The sequence below is a fragment of the Danio rerio genome, chromosome 12 (genome assembly GCF_052040795.2).
Source record: "Danio rerio strain M-AB ecotype USA chromosome 12, GRCz13ab, whole genome shotgun sequence".
Taxonomy (NCBI): domain Eukaryota; kingdom Metazoa; phylum Chordata; class Actinopteri; order Cypriniformes; family Danionidae; genus Danio; species Danio rerio.
In genome coordinates, this window is record NC_141032.1 from 35,907,778 (window position 1) to 35,925,000 (window position 17,223).

The window sequence follows — 17,223 nt, forward strand, 5'->3', positions numbered from 1 at the left end:
CTTTTTTCAATTAATTCAATGTCACACGAACAAAAGGTACATATTAAAATAGTTTTTGAAAAAGAAAAGAAAAAATAGACGTTTTACATTAAATTAAATTCAGAGGATTAGATTTTTTGTTTTGTGATTGTTCTAAAAGATTTGCATATGGCTTGAAGCCATTCACAAAATGGGAAAGGTTTGGTTTACAGTGAGCCCACTTTTTCTTATGTATATGGTATTTTCCTAATAACATAAACAAATTAAAAATGTATTGTCCTTTACAATTCAAGTGCTCATTATCAGAATAAGACTATACATCAAATAAACTAATTTCCATCTTATGCTCCATTTTTTTGTTATTAAACAATTCCAAATCTTTCCAAAAATATTAAGAATCGATTCAAAGAAACAAATCAAATGGTTTTTACGTCATAACAAATTTATAACGTTGTGCAATCAATCATATTGTATAATGATACTATTAAAATATGAACAATATGCTTATTGAATTTTTTTAATCAGCTCATGTTTTGAGGCAAAATAAATCGCCTCATTATAAAAAGAAAACGTTATTCAGTTTTTCAGTTACTCAATTTTCGATTTAAACATTATTAACCTGCATAGTTAACCCTAATCCGGATCACAGCGAGTATTGGAGGTTTTTTCATTATTCAATCTAGATTATTTTTTCGATTTATGACAAACCAGGCGTCATAAGTCATCATAAGAAGTCATAAGACTGAGCTCACAGTTGATCGTTTATGAAAGAGGCGATTCGGTGATTCACTGAGTCGGTGACTCACAAACGGTTGATTTGGTTGATAAGATCCGACTCATAAGGACGATTCATTCACGAATCGGACACCGCTAAAGGACAATGGAGACGGATACGCTGGTGCGAAGCCGAGACGCGATCCTTCTACCGAGAGTGTGGCCCGTTGGGATTATTCAGAGTTGTGAAACGGATGACCAGAGGAACATTAGCGTTTTATGACCGCAGTGCGCCGTTTTCTGATGACCAGCTCGAGCCTTTAAGTGTCGATAGGAGAAGTTCCTGCTGCTGTGCTCTGCTGTGTCTTCTGGGTTTCCCCTGAACAATAAGGACTTCATATGATTTTTTTAACGTGAGTTACGAGGCCTGTTTCTGTTTTGTTACTGTTTGTGGCTTATTTCAGTTCTCAGTGATTCTGCAGTGTTGGGTTATGGTACAGGTTGTTGTGTAAATGCCACGGGTTATCTAAGGAAACCGAAGTTCTTGTTCTCTGTCATTTATTTATCTCCCTATGAGAAGATGAATGTAATCCAACTGCTAAACCCGTCATTATGTACAAAAGCATGAAAATCCCCAAAACAGCAATTGGGTGAAACTGAATAGCGCACATCATGGGAACCTTAAATTATCACCTTTCCTTTAAATTGGTGCTTGTGTCAATATTTGAGGTTTATAGCTGGCTTTACTGTAACTCTATTTTAATTCTAACCCCCTCTTCATGATTAATATGTGTTTTTGGGGTCACATAACACCCATAATGCTCTATAAAACCAGAAAGCGTCTGTTAACTTTCACTCACAGGAATTATTTATGGCACTGAATCTTTCAGAGTCTCCCATTACAATGTCTGAAGTCAAAATTGGACGGAAGAAAGAAAAGTGTGAGAACTGCACAAAACAGGTAATATTCTTATTTATTATTTCACACTACTCTTAAATAATGTAATAAAGCGATGATTCACCATGAAGTCTTAACTACTCACCCTCAGGCCTAAGATCTTCTTTTCTTTGGTCAAATTTTAAGGATCATTTCTAGTTGAAACTACATTTCTTTAATGATTATAAAATTAAGTCAATGTTTCCAGCACTTGTATCTGCATTAAGGTCTTTAAAGCCAAATAATCAGTCTGCAAGAAAAGGAACATTTTTTACAATGTTATTACGTTTATCGCTCTATGGAGCCAGATCAGTCTCAAAAATAATACATTTACAAAATAAAATTCATACAGACACAGCACATTTCACATTTACAAAATCTACAGTAATTTGAAAACTCAAAACACATTTCATAAATGCAAAACAATGTGTGAATTCACAAGAAAATAATAAATATTTTCGCGAAATTAATAGGATTTGTGTATTTATGAATTGTGTTTTGATTTTATGAATTGGATTTGTGTATTTATGAATACTGTTTTGAATTTATAAATTGGATTTGTGTACGTTTGAATCCTGTTTTAAATTTACTAATTAGGTTTGTGTATTTATAAAATGCGTTTTTGATTTATAAATTGGATTTTTGTATTTATAAATCGTGTTTTGAATTTACAAATGAGATTTGTGTGTTTTTGAATCATGTTTTTAATTATGTTGGCTTGAGAAAGCCAACATACTGTAATGCTACTTAAACTTATTCTTATTATTATTATTCTTATTATTATTATTCCGGCTTCTGACTCAAAAAAAGCAATCGCTTCTCCTCCCAGGGCTTAGATGCTACAAGCCCCAAATTTGGTCAAAAGCTGTCTTTTGCTCATGAGATGGTTGCTGTATGTCCTCATGCCGATAAGATTTGTAGTTTTTGAATTAAAAATTTTTTTAATTAAAAATTGTATCGAGTATTTGGGGCATATAAAAAAGTATACAATCCTCAAATTTGGCCAAAAGATGTGTTTGAAATTACTGATAATTGTCATATTAATTTGGTGTAATTATAAATAACAGTTTTCCTATAAATATTTTTTTTATATTAAATTTGTAAAATTCAGACTCAAAGCGTATCAGAGTGTCCACGAGATGGCGCCAGGAGACTATTTTTGAGCCCTTTGTAATTTAGTAATGGCCCTTTAAGAGGCACTTCATATTATGCTCGCAGTGAACTCCATAAAGCGTAATAAAACTGATCTGGATGCAGAATCATCCGCGTCGGAATCGACCCGCATGCATTTCTGTCTGCTACCCTGTGAGTTTTAAAATACATGCGTCTGATGTTGGCAGAAACATAACTTTACTTCAGATATTTCTTTCAAAACAGAATATTCTGTGCCGTGAAAAAGCCTTCTCCTCTACTTGTGATAATGAAAATGAAAGCCATGCGAACATTCACGTATATTATACAATAAACATATTTAATATAAAATTATTCTAACTTTATTTTTAATCTGTATTTTAACCCTCTAAAACAGCTATGTCCTTGCCACAAAACTAATAATCCATCTTCAAAACCTACAATTTCTTTCCATTCGGTCCGGTCGGACCTGAACGTCTTTATACCGTTGTAATCACGTGTAAATTCTAACAAAGACAATGTTTGACCTTTTTAAATCACATTTTATTTATTGTGCAAAAACAGTATTATAATGTTTTAAAGCAAAAATGTTAACAACAATTATTTACAAACAGTAAAAATATGTATATATATATATATATATATATATATATATATATATACATACAGTTGATGTCAGAATTATTAGCTCCCCTGTTTATTTTTTCCCCAATTTCTGTTTAATGGAGGGAAGATTGTTTCAGCACATTTCTAGGCATAATAGTTTTAAAAACCTATATCTAATTACTGATTTATTTTATCTTTGCCATGATGACATTAAATAATATTTGACTTGATATTTTTCAAGACACTTCTATACAGCTTAAAGTGACATTTAAAGGCTTAACTAGGTTAATAAGGTGAACTAGGCAGGTTAGGGTAATTAGGCAAGTTATTGTATAACGATGGTTTGTTCTGTAGACTATCAAAAAAATTGCTTAAAGGGGCAAATAGTTGTGTCCCAAAAATAGTTTTTAAATAATTAATAACTGCTTTTATTCTAGCCGAAATAAAACAAATAAGACTTTCTCAAGAAGAAAAATATTATCAGACATACAGTGAAAATTTCCTTGCTCTGTTAAACATAATTTGGGAAATATTTAAAAAAGGGGAAAAAAAATCAAAAGGGGGCTAATAATTCTGACTTCAACTGTATATATGTATGTATATATATACATACATATTTACATATATACATATATAACACATACACACATTTATGGTTAGGGTTATAAGGATTATTTCTTAATCCCCCTTTTATGTTAGCAAAAACATAAGTTTACTTCAGATATTTCTTTCAAAACAATATTCTGTGCCGCAACAGAGCCTTCTCCTCACTTGTGATAATGACAATGAAAGCCAAGCTTTTGACCTATGCTGTACCAAAAAAAAAAAATAAAATCACCCAGGTGATGACAACTAAATATTAAGATTATAACATTGTGTTAGTGGCCAGTGGGGTGGAACAACGTCATTGGTCAGAATTAACCACGTGATGAAGACGGCCTAATATTGTATTTAATGCGATTTTCTTCCTGTAAACTGTATATAACTATATAACTATAACTATATATATAATGCTGCAAATTACTGTAAATTGACTGTACTCTATATTAACTGCAAAAATTATAAGACTGATTAAATAAAAGACAAATTAACTAAATATCTGTGCTATTGTTTCATTAGTATTTTAATTTAATATTTTTCTTCATATGATATTTATTATAATGTAATTTTGTTCAGATTATAATATATACTATAAATACTAACTATACTATAGTGATCTGCATTAACCAACCTGAACAAATCAGTCCTCTCTCTCTCTCTCTCTCTCTCTCTCTCTCTCTCTCTCTCTCTCTCTCTCGATTTGATCAAAAATGTAAATGAGGCCTTCCGATTAACAGTCCAGTGGACCCTAGCAACAGCCTAGAAACCACTCAGAACACCCTAGCAACTACCTAGGAATGCCTTAGCTACACCTTAGCAACTGCCTAGCAACCACTTCTCAACCGCTGTGCTTCCTGCCAACTGCCTTTGAGTCCCCGGCACAGTCACGTTGGCTTTCTCAAGCCAACATCAAAGTTCGTCAACGAACTTTAGGTTCTAGTTTACAAATTGTATTTGTGTTTTTGAATCGTATTTTGAATTTACAAATTGGATTTGTGTATTTTTGAATCGTGTTTTAAATTTACGAGTTGGATTTGTGTATTTATGAATCCTGTTTTGAATTTAAAAATTAGATTTGTGTATTTTTGAATCGTGTTTTAAATTTACGAGTTGGATTTGTGTATTTATGAATTCTGTTTTGAATTTAAAAATTGGATTTGTGTATTTTTGAATCGTGTTTTTAATTTACGAGTTGGATTTGTGTATTTATGAACCCTGTTTTGAATTTAAAAATTAGATTTGTGTATTTTTGAATCGTGTTTTAAATTTACGAGTTGGATTTGTGTATTTATGAATTCTGTTTTGAATTTAAAAATTGGATTTGTGTATTTTTGAATCGTGTTTTTAATTTACGAGTTGGATTTGTGTATTTATGAACCCTGTTTTGAATTTAAAAATTAGATTTGTGTATTTTTGAGTCGTGTTTTTAATTTACAAATTGGATTCATGTGTTTTTGAATCGTATTTTGAATTTACGAATTGGAATTGTGTTTTGAATTTACGAATTGGATTTGTGTATTTATGAATCCTGTTTTGAATTTATAAATTGGATTTGTGTTGGTTTATTCGTGTTTTGAATTTACTAATTGGATTTGTGTGTTTTTGAATCGTGTTTTGAATTTACTAATTGGAATTTGTAAATGCATTATTTTTTGAGACTCATCTGGCTCCATATTTCTTTGCCACATCAAACTGTCCAGCATCAAAAGCCACATGTATTTATTTGTTTTCTCTGGCTGTTTTAGGTGTATGCATCATTTTGTATATTATTTATTCTGTATATGAACCTCCAAGGACCACAGGTTCATCTAAAAATCTTTAACATTATACTAAAGAAAAAAACTCGCCTGCAGGCAGTTTGGATGGTCAGAGTGTGAATAAATTGCCCAAAAAATGTAATCTTTTTGTGTATAATTCACTGATATTTCCTAATTGTTTCTATCTTAATCAGAGACCCCTCATGTGATTTATTCTTTATACTTGTAACTTGGGCTGCATGATATTGGAAAAAATCTAATAATGCGGTTTTAATTTTTGTTATATATTGCAATATGAATACAATTTCACTAAAATAGTTGAATAACCATTTGGAAAGAATTTATAATTGTAGATTGATTTTGATATTTCTGTATTGAAGTGCATAAAATATAATAAATAATCTACAAGCGTTGATAAATTCATTAAAGAAAAAGTTACAAATGACGTAAACATTGTTTTCTGACAAGTAAAACTGTATTTATGTAAACAGCAATTAAATAATCAAATGTAAAATAAAACCACATAGTCTTCATTTTATACACAATTCAATGAAATGTATGGTGAATAATTTGTAATACTTTTGTAAATATCTGTTAATAATAAGTTACAAATGGTGCAGTTTCATACGCTTCAATGTTTAAAAATCCTCACACAGTCACAGGCCTCAAAAAACACTTGCAGAATGATCAGTTATAATCCAGACTCAACATTGCATATACTGACGATGTGACTATTGCGAATGGTCACGTTGCTATATCAATGCTGAAACGATATATTGTGCAGGCCTACTTGTAACCTTTGTATTGCTTAAACACTCATTGTGGTTTATTTTCTGTTCCACTTTATAGTGCAACAAGAAACAAAGTGATGAAAGTATAAACTCACTTCAAGAGAAAGGTGTTGCCAGTGGAGAGGTACTCTATTGTCTTTTATTTTATTTACTTTGTGTATCAGACACAGTGCAATCTGATAAGCTGCGGTCTGCATCTGTTGTTTTGTTTGTGTTTGTATTGGGGTTGGATGAAGAAATGCAAACCTCATTTGTTTTGGACGTGTGCATAATCTGATACGTGAATTTATTTGTTTTTCGTCCCAGGTGAGAGAGTCTACCTCAGTTCAGCAGGTGTTGCTGAGTGCGTGTCTGTCCTGTGACGGCTGTATATCGGAGGATGAAGGCAAGAGAATATCACAGCAGAATCTGGACGAGATCAATCACGTGCTTGCTCTCAACAAGGTAGCGTTTGCCTGTCATGGATTTGGAAAGATGGTCTGTCGATGTATCTTACATTTGTCTTTTTATTTTTGGCAGAAATGTGACACTTCGAAGCACAAAATTCTCGTAGTGTCCGTGTGTCCACAGTCGGTGCCATTTTTTGCTGTTAAATTTCAGTTGGACGTTTCAGCAGCTGCACAGAAACTTTGTGGCTTCCTTAAGAGTGTGGGTATGTCTGGACGCCATATTTCATCTTTACACATCCAGCTGGTTTTTCTGTTTTATGACACCGAGTCAAGATGTGCACATGGCAAATATTTACTGCAATGCAGTCTATGCTCATTTGCACACATTAGGGTTATTTTAGTATAGTTTCTAATATTATTTTATATTGGCTTATATATTAAGTTAATTTTATTAAAGTATCAGAAGCGCCAGTTCCCTGAACTGTTTTAAGAAACTTCTTAAAACTCATCTTTTTATTATTGCTTATAACTTATGAGGCCTTCTTTTAATATGTATATTTTTAGCATTATTATCATTCTTACTTTTTTGTGTATTTCATGTTCTTCGGTGTGTTGATGCTCTTGTTAGCGCTTTGAGTTTGAGAAAAGCGCAATATAAATAAAATTTATTATTATTATTATTATTATTTTATTATATTACTTTATTAATGTTAAAGTTTTAATATCCTTTTAGTATGGTTGTTTTATTTTATATATGTTTTAGTTGCAGTTTTAAAATTATTTATTTATTTTATTTTCAAGCTTGTGTCAGTCCCTGAGCAATATTTATTTATTTTATTTTTTATTTTTTAAGCTTGTATCAGTCCCTGAGTAATATTTCTCTATTTATTTATTTATTTATTATTATTATTTTTTAAGCTTGTGTCAGTCCCTGATCAATATTTCTCTATTTAATTAATTAATTTATTTTATTTTATTTTCAATCTTGTGTCAGTCCTTGAGCAATGTTTTTCTATTTATTTATTTATTTTATTTTGTTTTATTTTTTAAGCTTGTGTCAGTCCCTGAGCAATATTTCTCTATTTTGTTTATTTATTTTATTTTATTTTTAATCTTGTGTCAGTCCCTGAGCAATATTTTTCTATTTATTTATTTTATTTAAACTTGTGTCAGTCCCTGAGCAATAGTTTTCTATTTATTTATTTTATTTTTGATCTTGTGTCAGTCCCTGAGCAATAGTTTTCTATTTATTTATTTTATTTGATTTAAACTTGTGTCAGTCCCTGAGCAATAATTTTCTATTTTATAATTTTTTTAATTATTTGTTTTTAATCAAATTTTTATTTTATGCTAATAATATATTTAACTTTACTTGACTATAAAACCCATTTAACATGCGAGACATGATTTATTTGATGCCATTTTAAAGGTTTCTTTTATCTGTCTCCTCAGGGGTTCATTATGTCTTTGACACCACCATAGCTGCAAGTTTTAGCATTTTGGAAAGCCAGAGAGAATTTGTTCAGCGCTATCGTCGTAAACATCATGACGCTAATGCTATGCCTATGTTCACCTCCTCCTGTCCAGGTAAGACAATCCTGATTCAAGTATATGCTCTTTTACATCTCTTAAAGTAGGAATACACAAATTTTCCTCCACATCTCATGTTCTTTTATTAAATCTGTATTGGCTAATTGGATCATTAGGTTTGAATGAAAAGGAAAGGTTATAGCTTGCATCTGGGCACATGTGCAACCTGCAAGACAAAATAAGCATCCCTTATTTTCTGTCTGAACGTCAAGTCTTAGTGTTTCTCATAACATTTCATCTCTTGGATAAGTTGAATGCAGTGCAGTTGTGTGTGAATGGGTGGGACTGGGTTAGATAGCCATAGCATTCTGCAGCTGTGAGATAGATGAGTGTACGCCACTTTACACACCCTTCCTGCTCTCCTCATAGCTTTCCTCCTTACCCCCAGAGCAGTGTTTGTTACTCATGAATGACTATTAACTCATTAAGCTGATGTGTTTACCAGATGCCTTTTACAATACATTTAACTTAGTCCTATCTGGTGAGGACACCTGTTGATGCAATATTTTGATGACAGACACAACCATTAACTTTTTGTTTGGAAATTAGTTTCTTACAGATGGTTAATTATTAATATGTTGGTTTAAAATATTATGTTTGTAATTTTCTTTTTTTCTCTCTTTTTTTTAGAGTGTAGCTGTTGGGTTAATATTAGTTTTTCAGTTAGATTCAAAATAGGGTTGGGCTGATATACAATGCCATCATCCATCGCTGATGGCCAATTTACAACATGATGCTGAGCCGGCATCGCCAATCCTCCTCTCCAGCTCGCGAAAAATACACACTCAGGCCCCGTTTACACTAATACGTCTTCGTCTTAAAATGGCATTTTAGAACGAAAATGATCCACACCGTGTTTTACCTAGGATTTCTGAACAGCCCTCCGTCTGCTGAAAACGCACATCACGTGACCACACACAGACACACACACAATGTCATGCGCTCGTCTGAGCTCCAGTGAGCAGTGCACGTTGGGTAGTTTATCAAGGATGTACCGCTGGATGGCATCTCACTATATTTGTTAAACGTGATATTCAGACATCCCAAATCTCCCGGAAGTTCCGGGAGTCTCCCGCAAATGCATAGCGATTCCCAGATGCCCTTCTCCCTCCTGGTTCTCAAATAAATTTTGTACCCTTCTCACCCCTCGCCACCGGACTGTCAAATACATCGTCCATCGCGATGTTTCACATTAGACATCGTACAATGCCAAATTTGTCGACATCGCCCAACCCTAATCCAAAATAGATCTATGACAATGCATCATTTTGAGAATAGGAGAACACACATTGTTTACATTAGGGTTTTCTTGTGGCAAAAAAATATGTTAATTAACCTTTTTCTGTGTCTCACATTTCACAGTTTTCTCCATATTTACGGTTTTGAATTGCTTTATGGTACCTTTATGCTTTTGTAAAACTTTAGCGTTGGAAATTTCTGCAGGTTGAATTTTGTTGGTTTTGGATTTTTGTGTTTGTGCGCAGGATGGATTCGCTATGCAGAGCGGGTTCTTGGTAGCGTGGTCACACCACACATCTGCACCGCCAGATCACCTCAACAGATCATGGGCTCCTTGGTGAAAAACTTTTTTGCCAGACAGCAGGTGAGAGATGAGAACCTGTCCTGGATTCCCTGGAAATAATCAAGCAAACTGTTGTAGATAAAAAAATTAATTTTTGATTTGTACACTTGCACCAATTAATGTAGCCCTCTTTTAAATTGATGTATTATTTTAAAAGTTATAATCAGGGCTGCTGAATGCTTCTGATTGGCTGAGGAATGTAGTAAAGTGTGTGGGTATTTTCAAGAAAACACACAGCTTAAGTAGCATTGCAGTTCCATATCAATTTGCTAAATATTTTGTCATTTCAAAAGTCTTTAGAGCTTACGCTGAGAGAAGAATCAAAATTTATAAGTACACACTCAATATCACCAATGCTATGGAAAGCATTTTTTTACTATAAAGGTTTTGTTTTTCATAGACAACCTGACATACACACCTTGATTTAAAATATCTTTTGAGGTTACATGTGGTAGTATTAATAGGTTTTTAAACGACCAAAGTTTGCCTGTTGTGTGGGCAATATTTTTCATTAATTCAGTGTTTTTTCTTTTACGAGTAGACATGTGTGTTGATTTTATCACATGTATCACAATCATGTAAACTGCTCATTTTCTTGTTAGTGATGCACTGTATCTGTTTTGTATGTAGAAACTGACCCCAGAGCAGGTTTTCCATGTGGTTGTGGCACCCTGCTTTGACAAGAAGCTTGAAGCTGTGAGAGATGAATTCTACAACAGCATCTTGGAGAGCAGAGACGTGGACTGTGTGCTCACGTCAGGTATGATTAAGATACTGGCTTCCTTCTCCTGTTGCCTTCTCAGATTAATTTTTAACCGGTCTAGATAAAATCGCTTGGATTTAGTTGCCCAAATATGTATTTTTTCACTCTTATTTCAAGCCTACAATGATGTAAAACTATGTTAAAGTGTGCAAATAATACAGCCTTTGAATGGTTGTGAATTCTTAAAAATTCCCCATTGGGTCTTTCCTTCCTGGAAATGAACAGCAGTATCTGTTGTGTGTTCCAGAACAGAAGCAGGTTTGAGTGGAGGGTGTTTTTATGATCTTTGAACTCCTGAAACCGCACTTAAATGATTGTTTGGTTTTAGGAGAGATTCTCCACCTGATGGAACAAAGCAAAGTCACTGTTGAGGAAGTGGACTCTGCTCCTTTGGATCATGTGTAAGTTCAATTTATAGAAAAAAAAACAACAACACTGTAGATCTTCTGGGGGCTGTACCATAAAGACAGATTAGCTTGCTAGCCAGTTAAGTTTCAGTTTAATGTGCACCAATACTGGGTTTTAGGTACTATTGAGGTGTTTTTTTGTGCCATGGCAATAAATAGTGACTGCTAAAACCATTTATGTTACGTAAAACCACAAATTGGTGCAAACAAAAATTGCTACCCCAGGTGTCAAAACAGGCATTGTCCTGAAAATAACCATAGAATTTACAATAAGAGGCAGTGATGAGACTAGATAATTATTCTGTTATGTGATAATTATGTGTGTGTGTGTGTGTTTTGGTTTAGAATTGGTGAGATCAGTGACTCGGGTTTGACCAGACATGAAGGTCGTGGATCTGAAGGCTTCCTGGAACACATTTTCAAACATGCCGCCAAGGAGATTTTTGGCCTAGATGTCCAAGACATTGTGTACAAGACACTCAGGTGAGAGACGGACCAGTTCATTTTAATTGGGATCTCCGGCAGCTACAGATATAATAAAGAAACTCCTTGCATGTTCTCAGTTTCCATGGTTGTACTGAATTTATTAGGTATCTGTATGAGTTTGACTAAAACTATTGTCATTTAGAGCAGTGGTCCCCGACCTATCACTGCAGACCGGTTGACGCTGTTCTTGTCACGTGACTCGCTCAAATGATGGCGATGTGAGAGAATACGGTCATTTTTTTTTTAAATAATAGATTTTTTATAATAAAAGATTGTTCAGACTCCGACAATGAATAAATAAAGCAAAAATAATTAATCACCCAGTGAGTGGCCTGGTACCAATTGATCCACGGACCGTTACCGGTTTGCGGCCTGGTGGTTGAGGACCACTGATTTAGAGCATTTTCCAGAAAATGGCAGTGGCAGGTATTTCCATCGTTCGGTTATTCCACTAAATTTTGCTTTCTTAATCTAAAATGTTGTTTGCTTTCTTAAGTTTAAATATTTGTATTGTAATAAATACAAGCATTGTTGGCGAATAGGCTTTTTTGTTATTTGGTGAATGTGCTTGTGTAGTGGAAATTCCATCAGTAGTAAAAAAAAAAAAACACATTGTGCATTAATGAAGTGTCTCTCACACAGGTGAGTGGGCTTGACAAACCAACTGGAGAAACACTTTTCTCTCTAAATACATTTAAAAAAACCTTCCTTCTTACTCTAGCATTTAATTCTCTGAGCAATAACAGTTTGTATAATTAGCACTTGTGTGTATTGCCTCTCCTTTTGAATTGCTGAATGCTTGCTCAGTTGTAAGTCACTGGATGAAATCACCTGCTAGCTGAATAAATGTAAATGTAGTTTGCCAAACAATACAAAAAAAAATATTTTACACAAATGCATGACTAAACCTGTAATTGGAGTGAAGAGGAGAATTTCCAAGTGTTTTATTTTTTATTTAAAGCATCTTATTTTTCCCATAGCTGTTTATGGGTCATCCATGTAAGTTGAAATCACTTATGGCCAATAATCCTTGCATTGCCTGTTTCATTTCCGGTCAGGAATCGAGATTTCCAGGAGGTGGCGCTGGAGCGTGATGGAGAGACACTCCTGCAGTTTGCTGCAGTCTATGGCTTCCGGAACATTCAGACTTTAGTGCACAGAATGAGGAAAGGCAAAGTTCCTTACCAGCTAATAGAGGTGCTATCCTGCCCTGGAGGTATGAAATACATTTATTAACAAATATTACATTTATTTCATTTTAGGTGTTTAACTTTAGGGGCTCATTATAAATTTAAAAATAAACCTAAATATTTTATTACAAAGCTTGCATGGTCATAAGACAGTAGATTATTAACAAATATTATTATTAATTAATGATTAATTCCGTTTTAAACACAATCATTTATTCTCAGAAACACTGCGGTTTTTGTACATAAATACAGTGGATTCTTTGGCATGTTAAGATATTATAACAATTTAAAATAATTCCTTCTTTCTAATTGATTTTAAAATGCATAAAACATGCTTGCATATTTCAAATGAGTTTGCATTGTCAAAGGACACCTTGATATTACAGTATTATTATTATTATTTGAAAGGGCTGGAACTGTTGTGGAAAATAGTAAATATTCAAGGTTGCTTTTTTAGTCTTTGGAAATAAGAGTATCTTCTGTTTACCAAAGTTGCTTTCATTTAAAAAAAATACAACAGAAGCTTTAATATTTTAAGCAATTTTTACAAGCTTAAATAATGTCATTTGCAAAATACGCTTGTCAAAAAGGTTTGCATGATCATTGCTGGAATAACCAGGACAATTTAAAATTTTGAGGCCTGGAAAAGTTCTGGAATATAGTTAGTTTTCTTTTTGCTACAAAAAAAACAGTTTCTTATGTTTAAGCGTTTATGTAGCAAACATGTGTTATTTATGTATTTGCATGGTCATAGAAATGATAATAAAGTAATGATAATTACTTTATGATAATAAAGTCAACATTTTCTGAGTGACAACTATTAGATGGACATAGATATATAAATAAGTAATTAATTATGATATCCATTCATTAATAACAATAATACTAGATGTACACTTGTATAATTACAAATAAAAGTATAATTGGACACCCTTTACTATAAGATTTCATTAGTTCATGTATTTACTAACATGAACTAATTATGAACAATACTTCATTTACTAATGTATTATTATTAACATTCAAATTCATGCTTGTTAATATTAGTTAATGCACTGAACATAACGTCATTAACATCAACTAACAATTAACAACCGTATTTTTATTAACTTTACCAACATGAACGCATACTGCAATGTATTGCTCGTTGTTTGTTCATGTTACTCGATGCATTAACTAACTTTTTTTTGTCTTTTCAGGCTGTTTAAGTGGGCGAGGACAAGCTGAAGGAGAGGGAGGTCGACCAGACCGGACTTTAGTCCAGCAAATGGAAGAACATTACAGCAGTTTACCCGTCCGACTGCCAGAAACCAATCTGGAGGTCCAGCGCCTCTACCAGGACTGGCTGGATGGCCACGATTCTCCACATGCACAGCAGAGCCTCCACACTCAGTACAAAGACCACACACACCTGCCCGCTCACATAACAAACCCTGACATTCAATGGTGATTTCCACATGTATGAAACCAAACATGGCATTAACAGCACCAATCAAGACTGAACGCTTAATGCCATCTTAAAGTTCATACGGACTGCACTGTGTCTGCAGTGAAAGAAAAGCTGAACGGAGGACCAAAGAAAGGCTTCTTGCTCTATGCATTGAATCAGACTGTGCTTTATTAATAAGAAGACTTCGTTCGTTCACTAGTTTCTGGAACTTTTATTCCCATTGCACCTAAATGATGTCATGCATGGATAGGCAACTAGCCATCACACAGATGCTAAAGTGTTTTCAAAACCAATAACACAAGGCAAAAAACTGACTATTAACTATTAAAATTGATTACTGGACCCTGTACATATGTACTGGAGATGGTTTGTGTTTGATTACTGCTGTAAAAAAAGTGCTAACGAGTACATATTGGTGCTATGAATCAATTAAAAAAATACCCGTCCACCATAAAATGTAATTTATTGCTATGAAACATGCGTGGACTAATTTTAACCCTGATTATAATATTATTTAGATTAATTATCTGTTTTAATAGCACATACATAAGTTACACCTAGGCCCACACTGCTCGCGCAGAATTCTGCAGATTTTTCACAGAATTCTGCAGATTTTTAGCCCATTATTAATTCTGTTAACTTGAGTAAATGTGTAAATCTGAATTTATTCAGTTTTTATTCAGTAATTTATTACTTTTTATTTAATATATTAAGGGTTTAGTTATGATATTCCGCTGGATACTCCCAAAATAATTCTGCAGAAATCCGCAGATTTTTACCAAAATTCTCAGCAGAAATAGCAAAAAACATGGTTATATGGCCCTGGTTATACCCATAGATTTATGCATTTTTAATGAACATTAAAAAAAACAAAAACGTTTCTATTACCTTTTGATAGTTCCCTCAAAAATGCTGTGATCGTTTACTCATTTTTCGCTTGTTCAAAATCTTTTCTTCCTTCTTAGAACATAAAAGAAGATGCTTGGAAGAATGCTGGATGCAATAGACGTATGGCCTGTTTCCACTGGGTGGTACTCTATGGTTTGGTACTCTTTTATGGCCATTTCCACTGTCAAAAGGAACCAAAAAGCGAACCGTAACATACCACTTTTTTGGTACCCTTTCGACAGTTCCCACTACAACAAAAGGGTATCAAAAGGCGGAGCAAGACACGCAGCTGAATGCTATTGGTTTTCAGCGACATCACTAGCTTGTGCACAAGCCAGGAGAATGAAACAAAGGAAGCGTCATTTTTAAATACACAGCCGAGACATTACATTTTAATAATATATACATATAATAACAAGCCATAGTTGACCCGAGCTTAAACAAACCTTATCATTGTCTTAATGAACATCCACAAAGCCAAGAAGAGGAGCAGATTCTACCTGGTGCCTCGTAGTTTTTTACAAGGCTGTCTAAAGTGAAAGCGGTTTCGCTGTCTTGCCTGCGTTCGTTACATGTCTATATTTGAATTAACAAACTTCCTGAACTGATGATAATAATGTGCGCGTGATTATTGAAGTGCTTCTAACATCTGATCCTTTCAGAAATGGACAAACACGAGAGTCACATGTGAAAAAACAAAGGAGTGAATGATTGTTTCAGCAACCTAAAACATGAACAAACTGCCATGTTCAATTATTATCATCCCTTTTGGACTAATATGAACCCTGAATGATGGGATGACTCTCTAACAGAGGTTACATGTGCTGCTGAAGATTAAAGATACAGATGAGAGGTTTGCTGTGACTGTGGGCTATATATTGCGTGTTGTTTTTGAACCCAAGTAAGGACTTAATGTATGTGTGTGTACTTTATGTGTAGTTGGTAACCGAGACTGTAAGGGTCTGTATGTGTTCATATATGTTGCATTTATTTATTTTATATAATTGCAGACGTTACAGTAGGCTATTTTGCAGTAGGCTATTATCATTGATCTGCAGTTATAATCAAATCATCATAGAAAGGTTAGTACTGAACATTTATACACAAGTATTTATGTGTATAAAGCATCTGTTTTGTGAGAAGTGCTTTTCATATGATATGTGATACAGCCTTCTGTACGAAGATACACTTTTGCCAGTGGAAACGCAAGCCTGCCAAAAGTGACCCATACTGTACCACTCAGTGAAAACAGGCTCTATGAACTTACCCCATTATTTTTATTTTTTATTTTTGGATGACAATGACTACTGCTTTCCAACATTCTTCAAAATATATTGTAAAAAAATATAAAGACTCATGAAAATTTGGTGAGCACATTTTCATCTCTTAAATTGTTGATTGGATATTTGGGGGTTGCTGTATAATATTGTTGGGCAGTGGCCATTTTCTTTAAGCTGCCAAAAGTGTGTAGATCAGTTGTAAAACTAATCCATATGTCGGCAGGAGGGTTAATGCATCTCTTACAAAGCCAAATCTGTGCTTTTTGTGACAATTTTTTATATTGTGTTTTTACATTTTAAACTTAAATCACTGACTATTGGCAGCTGCTGAATGTGTGTTCTTGACAACCTGGCTGACCTCTGACTTAACATATGACACAAGACACAGTTGAAGAGGAAGCTCCAGTGAGAGTAGATGAACGAGGGTAACCCAAGGGCAGTAACTAACTGGAAGTGAAAAATGAGAAGTTAAAAAGTCAGAGGATTTCACTGTGAGAGAAGAAGAGCTTGAGTTTTTTAGCTGGAGTACATCATCATGCATCATTCATCTGCTGCTGGAAGCGATTTTGAGTTTATAATTTGAAATCATTTTTGTAATGAAAACACATCAATGCTGTCTGTGCCAATAGTGTCATTGCACATCAAGTGTCGGGAGTTTGAGTCCTGGCTTGAGGACTTTTCTC

General features: G+C 33.8%; 1 protein-coding gene across 2 annotated transcripts; it reads left to right on the forward strand.

Moving 5' to 3' along the window:
• The first annotated feature begins 845 nt into the window (after nt 1–845).
• On the forward strand, nt 846–14,721 carry narf (nuclear prelamin A recognition factor). 2 transcript variants are annotated; one of them, XM_087274887.1, is made up of 12 exons: nt 846–1,106; nt 1,584–1,654; nt 6,574–6,639; nt 6,822–6,959; nt 7,035–7,167; nt 8,357–9,873; nt 9,920–10,097; nt 10,707–10,836; nt 11,168–11,240; nt 11,592–11,729; nt 12,791–12,948; nt 14,122–14,721. In XM_087274887.1, exons 7-12 carry the CDS (start codon nt 10,059–10,061, stop codon nt 14,370–14,372), a joined length of 789 nt encoding a protein of 262 aa, XP_087131013.1. In that variant the 5' UTR covers nt 846–1,106; nt 1,584–1,654; nt 6,574–6,639; nt 6,822–6,959; nt 7,035–7,167; nt 8,357–9,873; nt 9,920–10,058; the 3' UTR covers nt 14,373–14,721.
• The last annotated feature ends 2,502 nt before the right edge of the window (nt 14,722–17,223 follow it).